The sequence below is a fragment of the Galeopterus variegatus genome, unplaced genomic scaffold (assembly GCF_000696425.1).
Source record: "Galeopterus variegatus unplaced genomic scaffold, G_variegatus-3.0.2 Scaffold5165, whole genome shotgun sequence".
Classification (NCBI taxonomy): Eukaryota; Metazoa; Chordata; class Mammalia; order Dermoptera; family Cynocephalidae; genus Galeopterus; species Galeopterus variegatus.
In genome coordinates this window covers 50,961-59,974 of record NW_007731276.1, presented here as the reverse complement: position 1 = coordinate 59,974, position 9,014 = coordinate 50,961, and the positions used below count along the sequence as shown (strand labels likewise).

General features: G+C 41.3%; 1 protein-coding gene across 1 annotated transcript in view; it reads right to left on the bottom strand.

The window, feature by feature from the left end:
- Positions 1 to 9,014, bottom strand: part of MYO16 (myosin XVI) — a gene marked incomplete at both ends in the record, with an annotated part of 268,499 nt that overhangs the window by 216,423 nt on the left and 43,062 nt on the right. The window contains one exon of the mRNA XM_008589028.1: positions 1,903 to 2,014. Within this exon, the coding sequence (XP_008587250.1) occupies positions 1,903 to 2,014 (112 nt within the window). The remainder of the gene's footprint in view (positions 1 to 1,902; positions 2,015 to 9,014) is intronic.

The window sequence follows — 9,014 nt, the reverse complement described above, 5'->3', positions numbered from 1 at the left end:
TTTTTTGTCTTTTTCCGTGTCCGGCAACGGGATCGCAACCCTCGGCATTGCCCCCGCGCCTCGCTCAGCCAGTGAGCAGGAACCGGTCTGTATGTGGGATCCGAACCCTCGGCGGGAGCGCCTCCGCACTTCCCAAGTGGCGCACTAGCACAGTGTGCCACCGGGCCAGCCCCCACTTCCACGTTTTGATTCCAAGGCGTCACCAGTCCAGAGATACCTTCTTTCAAATCTTACTGGACAGAATCTATCCTCTCCTAAGTCAGCTAAATTGTCACCATTCAAGTCATTCCAAAGGATCAACATAAAGGGATTAATTTTATGTCTTTTGTTAAAATGTACCTATTTCTTTTACCGAAAAGGTTATTGGTTCTCTATTAACACCCTTAGTCAGTGGGGGTATTTTGCTTGCCCTGCCTTTGAGGGTCAATCATGGATTTTCAAAGCCTTGTTTCCAAGTAACTGGTATTTTAGTAGAATGGTTCCCTACTCATATCTCTATCCCTGTTTCCTGTAAGGAAGCAGAAATTTCAGGCATGTAGAGAGAAGAAAACATAAAAATAGAGAAGTAATGCATCAGCTAGTGAAAAGACAGAACAGTGAAAGGGGGTAGGAGTCAGTAAAAGACAGAAACACAGAGACTGGATAGTCAGAGCTCCAGTCTCTGAATGGACGGAGGGTTGGGCGAAGCCAGCTGCCCCTGGTTCATTCGTTTAGGACATTTAGCACCCCTCCCTGTCTGCACCTGCCCACCTACTTCCCACCCACTCACTTCCCCATTAGCCATAAATATGTGGGCAGGGGTAAAAACAAAGACCCACTTCAGTCAAATTACTGGTTTCAGAAAAATAAAAAAGAACGTATTTAAATCTGTGAATAATTCTGGGCTTGTGAACTACTGGCTGAACAAAGTCACTCCTGCGATCTTATATTAAGGGTTCATGAGGAATTGGCTGTAATCCAAAATGCAACCATATTGAATGTTTGGAACAGAATTAATACACAAAAAAAACAGAGACTGGGGACATTCTGAGAGGTCTCACTCAAGGCCTAGGTCATTTCATATTCCTTATTCACTAAACCACTGCTATTTAACTGAGGACCCACTAAACACGCATGGCTATGTAAATTTAAACTAATTAACATCAAGAAATATTAAGCATGCGTTTCTTGAGTCTCTCTAGCCACACATGGTTGTAACCACTGTACTGCACTGCACAAGTCAAGAAACTTCCATCATCATAGAAATGTCTATTGCGCAGCAGTGGTCTAAACATTTTAAATTGCATTTTTTGGCATCATCATGCTTGTAGGTATTTGGTAATTCTTTACGAATAAAACATTTTTATATTATTTAACAAGATATTTTAATAAAGTGGTTAAATTTCAAAGTGACTTAACAGTAAAGAGTTACTTCAGATCTACCAGTTTTCTCTTGGGTTGGACAATATAAAGTTATTTCAGTTATTTGATCTGTTTTGGCAATACGAGGGTACTTGAAAAAAGTCTGTGGAAAAAGAAAATTAAAAGATAATATGAATCTTTCTGTGAACTTTTTGAAGTACCCTCATATATATATATATATACACGCACACATATGCACATGTATATTCTTTTTGAAAAAGAGCTCCTTAAAGACGGCACCGCCTCCTCCTGTTACATTCCTGAGGCTGCACTGCTTTCACAGCACCCATTTTCCCCAACATATTTTTCTTGTTTGTCTCCCTCCCTGCTGCAATGTAAATCCCTGGGAGGCAGGGCCTGCGCTTATTCTCTGCTGAATCGTCAGTGTCTATGGCAATATCTGGAATACAACAGGGGCTCAGTAAATGTTTTTGAATGAATAACTTTTAAAAACTACTAGAAGGCTGGTTTTCTCAGTAAAATATTTATGATATGACTCACCAAATTGCTGAAGCCAACTACATTCAGGGCTTGTTTCAAAACAGCTAATCTCTCCCTGTTCAGAGAATGCTCTGCTGTTGATACATCTTCCCGTATGGTCTGGTTCAAATACCTGTTGGGATGGAAAGTGCATAGCATTACCTCTTGGCTTGTGGTCAAACGCCAGTGGTCATAAGTCACAGCAGCCATATTTGGTCTCCAAAATAATGGAAATCACCTGGACATTCTGTACCCTTGTGTTTACAAAGCTTTGGTACATACGCACATGATGTTTCAGGAAAGGAACAAAAATTGCTCTTGTTGTTCCAGGACATATTTACACTGTTTTACATGCTCTTGCCCCGGCTGCACCCTTCTGTGTGAAAGGAGAAGGTCATGGTGTTTTGTGTATTTCATATAGGAATTTGGCAGTTCCTACTATAAGCTTTGTAATCAATTTTTGCATTGAAGATACTTAACTTATAGTGATTTATTGTTTCTCCTTGTCAGCATCTTTTTTTTTTTTTTGTCTTTTGTCTTTTTCCGTGTCCGGCAACGGATCACAACCCTCAGTGTTGCCCCTGTACCGGACCGGGGACCGGCAACGGGATCGCAACCCTCGGTGTTGCTCCCGTGCCTCGCTCAACCAGTGAGCGGGAACCGGTCCGTATGTGGGATCCGAACCCTCGGGCAGGAGCGCCGCTGTGCTTCCCAAGTGGCGCACTATCCAGTGCGCCACCGGGCCGGCCCGTCAGCATCTTTTGATTATGATGTGGTTGATTAATTCATCGATTTATTCCTTTTATTCAACAGATTTGTATAAATCGCCGACCAAATACTGGGGATACCAGGCAGCTGAGGATGTAAAGATAAAGGGCTCATCCCTGGAGCCCCAGCGACAAAAATTCATGCGTCCGGGGGTGGAAACAAGAGAAGAGAGAGCTGCCACACAGAATGGCAGTAGATGCTGGAGAGGGATGCAAGGTGTTCGTGGGCAGGAAGAGGGCCTCACCCAGAAGTGGATGGTGAGGAAACACGGCTGGAGATGCTGCTCTGGTTCCAAGAATGGCCGTAAGAAACTGCCAGGCAAATACCAGGGCTTAAGGCTGTGTCTGGAGTCATTAGCAACACGGAGGAAGGTGCACAGAACTGGTCAAGCATGATGCACGTGGGAAACCCTACATGTATGGAAAATTAGAGCCTGAGGTGAGCCGAGCACAGATTGATGAGGTGGAGGAGTAGCCAGCACTTTGCACATCTTGCAAAAGAGTCTCAGTCCTGTCTCAGAAGTGATGGGCAGCCCTGAAGGCTTCCAAACAAAGAGGAATATTCTGATGCCCAGTGGAAGATTACCTAGAAAGCGATAAGTCCACTAAGGGAGGTGGGTGATCCAGGGAGAGACCCACTGTGGTGGAGAAAGAGGACTGAGAGAGAGGACCGGAGATGACAGAGCTGGCAGGACAGAGGACAGACTGGGTACAGGGGAGGAGAAGAGAGAGGAGATAATGATGCGTCTCCAGTTTCTGTCTAGGGGAATAGGGTGGGTCACGAACCCATTCAGTCAGAGCGTTCTCAAGAGGCGGAGTCAGTGTTTTGAGAAAGTCTTATCTTTTATATTAATCGTGTTGAACTTAAACAACATGTCAAAATCCAACTGCAGTTCCAAGAAATAATAGCTCTTAGGATCTAGAATTCAGAAAAGACCAGAGAATCCAATCTGGAAGTCATCAGCACTAGAGGACTAAAGCCAGCGAGCGCAGAGCTCACGCAAAATGAGGATCTAAAGTTTTAGGGCTGAGGAAAGAACCAAGTGCTCAGGAAGGGAGCGGAAATTAAAAAAAAATAAAGTCGTTAAAACTAAAGGATAATGTATTTTGAAGATGATTGATAGGGGCAGAAAAGAGACCACAGACGCGAGGGAATCAGGCGACTGACCAGGAGCGCTGGGCAGTGGCAGCAGCAGACTGCAGAGGGGGCAGGCGTGGGTCCCAGAGGACGTCTTGTTCCCCAGTCCTGGCTGTCAGGGCAGAAGATCAGTCTAGTGGCTGTTTGGGTGGCAGCGCGAGAGGCTTCGGAATGTTTATATGCTGAGACAGAAGCAAAAAAAGACTGGAGAAAAGACTAAAGAAAAGGAGGCATGGGGGCATTGAGGAGGAGAAAGTAACTGAGGTGGGAAGAGGCCTCGGACCCTCCCACTGCAGAGGGACGCCGCTCTCTGTGGCCACAAACATAGCTCCGAAGGCGAGGAGCATCTTGCGGGGTAGAGACATCACTGCTTTGTGGCTTCAGTTTCTCTAGGAGAATGAGGCTGAGGTTTAGATGACCAGGTGAAGTCGGCTGGGGAAGGTTGTGAGATTGCAGAATGGGCTGTGCAGAAGGGACACTACGGGGGGGACTTGCTGCAGAGTGCCCGGGGTGCAGTCCAGCTCGTGGGTGGGTCACGCTCTCTAGAGATCCCCGTGCCTGCTGTAGGGAGGCTGAGCTGGGATTCGGGGCAGTGGTATAACAGGAAAAGGTCAAGGGCTACACTATCAGTTTACCATGGTTACAGAGTCATCTTGCCTATAATTTACAAAATTTTAGTGACTACAACGTCTTGATGATAGGAAATTACAACCACTCTCGATACTGCTGGTTCTCAGACCACTTCAGGCACCTTTCTGATGCATCTTTTCTTTCCCACTTACTTAATCACGACATTGGTTAATGTTCCACTGAGAGCGGCCACTTACCATCTTCAAGAGAATGCTAGACACCAACGACATGCTCCTGTTATCATGACAGAGTCAAATATGCAAAAGACCACTGTTTCTTTTTAAATTCTTGGAGAGTAATCAATTAGTAACCCCCCCATGGCCACTTCAAGTGTTTCTTTAAACCATCCCATTCCCCATCTTATATGCCTTTATGGCTCAGAATTTACAGTAGCAATGGCCTGCTCCATGAGGGGGCATGAATGTCACAGAATTTTTATTTCAGTTTAATTCTGCATGGACGCAATCCTGGTAGTTGCAGAGAGGGCTGCTAAGTATGTAACAGGTTTGGTTTGTAACCAAATCAAAACACACAATTTCAAGCATTTTGTCCAATGGTGAGAATGATGCCTCTGGACTGTGCCTTTTCCTCTGTAGCCAGAAAATTTGTCGGTATGAAGGCAATAAAATACATAGAACACAATGTCTTTTGTACAGATTTAAAATTTCTCCCACTATGCAATANAGAAATTGCAACCACTCTCGATACTGCTGGTTCTCAGACCACTTCCAGGCACCTTTCTGATGCATCTTTTCTTTCCCACTTACTTAATCATGACATTGGTTAATGTTCCACTGAGAGCGGCCACTTACCATCTTCAAGAGAATGCTAGACACCAACGACATGCTCCTGTTATCATGACAGAGTCAAATATGCAAAAGACCACTGTTTCTTTTTAAATTCTTGGAGAGTAATCAATTAGTAACCCCCCCTATGGCCACTTCAAGTGTTTCTTTAAACCATCCCATTCCCCATCTTATATGCCTTTATGGCTCAGAATTTACAGTAGCAATGGCCTGCTCCATGAGGGGGCATGAATGTCACAGAATTTTTATTTCAGTTTAATTCTGCATGGACGCAATCCTGGTAGTTGCAGAGAGGGCTGCTAAGTATGTAACAGGTTTGGTTTGTAACCAAATCAAAACACACAATTTCAAGCATTTTGTCCAATGGTGAGAATGATGCCTCTGGACTGTGCCTTTTCCTCTGTAGCCAGAAAATTTGTCGGTATGAAGGCAATAAAATACATAGAACACAATGTCTTTTGTACAGATTTAAAATTTCTCCCACTATGCAATAGCATCTAGGATGATTTCACTAGAAATATAGTTCTCAGTTATCAGCAAAACAGTATCTTAAAATGGAAAGATTAGTAACAGAATAAAAAAAAATTACATTTTTTTAAAAATTAAAAGTACTAATTTCCCCTTTGACATCACCCAATCACAAGGCCTCATACAAGGTTAGAGAAATACTTAAAAAATATTCCTAGTAAGTATTAAAACAAAGAATCTGAAGATGTATATTTGAGTCCTATTTGACTCCTTCGGAAAAACATTGTCTTCATTTTATTATCTCTAAAATGGAGTAAAAATAGATTAAAATAGAGTAAAAGATTCTCAATTTCTAGCTCATGTCGACTTCGTGAGAGATGCTGCGTGTGCTGTGCTTTCTACACTCAGACCACGATGCACATACGGAACGTGAGTATTTCTTGGAAAGACCGTAGCTCATATGTGGGAAACGTTTAGTCCCATGTGCACTGTCATTACTAAAACTCCTAATCAAATGAATAACTAAGCCAAGGAAAATAAAGGGATGTTTTGAGAAATTTTAACAAATGAGATTAGCAATGGAAAAAAATACCTGAACCCATAAAATACACTTTTCTGTTAGCAGACAGATAAAAGTAATAAATAGATAAAAGGAAAAGATCACAGTTCTCACTTTACTCTTTTATCCCAATGTGAAAATATGGCATTTCCAGATGTTTTTATCACATTGAAGTAGGTAAGAAGGATTCTGGGTGATGACTAACAGACTTCCCTCAGACTAGCCATAACGCTACTGACGTTTCCTACGAATCTCCAACACAGTGCTTGCAAACCATCTTAGATAAATCCAAGCAAGTGTTTCATCTGACCGAGAGTTTTCAACTTTGCTTGACTATTAATTAATGGTCCTATACTCCTTGGTATTCAAATTTTAGAACTAAATACTCAACATCTTCTATGTTATTTATTTTATGAATCCAGATCACATACCTATAGCTCAAACAATCTTTTAAATCATCTTCTTTTAACTCGAATATGACTTGGAACAGTGCTATTTGGCAACATGTCTATATCTCATTGTCCAGAGTCAAATATCAGAGATAGTCACTGGTGAAGAATCATTGCTATTTTTTTAAAAAAAAAGATTGGTAAATGAAGGGAATGCTCCAGATGCTGTTTCTATCATGGGGCAAAAGACTATAACATGGGCTTTAAACTGATAAAACCTACAGATGGATTAATATTGTTATTATTGTTATATTGTTTATGAATATTCATGAGGTACAAAGCTGATCAGTACTGCTCCGGCCCAAGAGGTGAAGGCCAGATTCATGCTGGCAGCATACCCATTACCACAAATAGCATTTGTACCCTGTGTCCCCCAGCCAATTAGCCCCAACCTCCCTCCTCCTCCCCCTTTCCCACCTACTTCATTTTATAGCCCAAAGAATGTTCTCTCCCTCTGCAAGGCCAGCGCACCGCTGTGGTCTTTCTTTCCTTCTTTCTTTCTATCTTAGTTCCCACATATGAGTGAGCACATGTGGTATTTATCCTTCTGTGCTTTGCTTATTTTACTCAACATAAGTTTGTCCAGGCTCATCCATGTTGTTGCAAATGAGAGAATTTCATTCTTTTCTATGACTGAGTAGTATTCCACGGTGTATATATACCACAGTTTCCTTATCCAATCATCCATCAATGGACTTTTAGGTTGGTTCTATGTCTTGGCTACTGTAAATAGAGCCAGAATGAACATGGAAGGGCAGGTATCCTTTCGACATGATGATTTCCATTCTTCTAGGTATATACCCAGAAGTAGGATTGCTGGACTGTATGGAAGATCTATCTGTAGTTGTTTGAGAAACCTCCATACCGTTTTCCATAGTGGTTCTACTAGTTTATAGTCCCAGCAACAGTGTAGGACCATTCACTTCTCTCCACACCCCCGCCAGCATTTGTTACACTGTCTTTTTGATTACAGCTAGTCTAACTGGGGTGAGGTGGTTTGTCATTGTAGTTTTAATTTGTATTTCCCTGATGACTAGTGATGTTGAGCATTTTTTCACGTACCTGTTGGCCATTTGTATGTCTTCCTTTGAAAAATGTCTATTCAGCTCCTTTGCCCATTTTTTAACTGGGTTATTTATTTTTTTACTGTATAATTGCTTGAGTTCCTTGTATATTATGGATATTAATCCCTTGTCAGATGCACAGTTAGCAAAAACGTTCTCCCACTGTGTAGGTTGTCGTTTCACTCTGCTGATTGTTTCTTCTGCTGTGTAGAAGCTTTTGAGTTTGATATAGTCTCATTTGTTTATTTTTTTCTTTTTTTGCTTGTGTTTTCAGGCTCATGTTCATAAAGCCTGTGCCCAGACCTAGTTGCTGAAGTGTTTCACCTATATTTTCTCTTAGTAATGTTACAGTTTCAGGTATTATACTTAAGTCTTTAGTTCATTTTGAGTTGATTTTAGTGTATGGTGAGAGGTGCATATCTAGTTTCATTTTTCTGCAAATGGATAACCAGTTTTCCCAGAACTGCTTGCTGAAGAGGCAGTCTTTTCCCCAATGTAGATTTTTGTTGCCTTTGTCCAGTATCAGAAGGCTGTAAGCCTGAGGGGTGATTTCTGGGTTCCCAATTCTGCTACACTGGTCTGAATGTCTATTTTTATATCAGTACAATGCTGTTTTGGTTACAATAGCTTTGTAGCATAATTTGAAGTCAGGTAGTGTTAAGCCTCTGGCTTTAAATTTTTTGTTCAGAATTACTTTGGCTGTTTGGGATCTTTTGTTGTTCCATGTCAAAGGTAAGATTATTTTCCATTTCTGTGAAGAACGTCATTGGTATTTTGATGGGGATTGTATTGAATCCGTAAACTGCTTTGGGTAGTATAGACATTTTCACAATGTTGGTTCTTCTAATCCAAGAGTATGGAATATCTTTCCGTCTTCTTGCATCTTCTTTAATTTCTTTCAGAAGTGGTGTGTAGTTCTCATTGTAGAGAACTTTCATGTCCTTGGTTAAATTGATCCCCAGGTATTTTATTTTTTTCATGACAATTATAAATAGGCTTCCTTTCTTTATTTCTATTTCTGTTAATTCATTATTTTACTATATAAATGCAACTGATTTGGGGGCATTTATTTTGTATCCTGCCACATTACTGAAGTTATTAACCAGCTCTAGGAGTTTTTTGATAGAATCTTTAGGTTTTTCTATATATAATATCATGTTATCTGTAGATAGCAAAAGTTTGACTTTATCTTTTCCAATCTGGATTCTATTTCTTTCTCTTGCCTGATTGCTCTCGTTAGTACCTCCAGTAC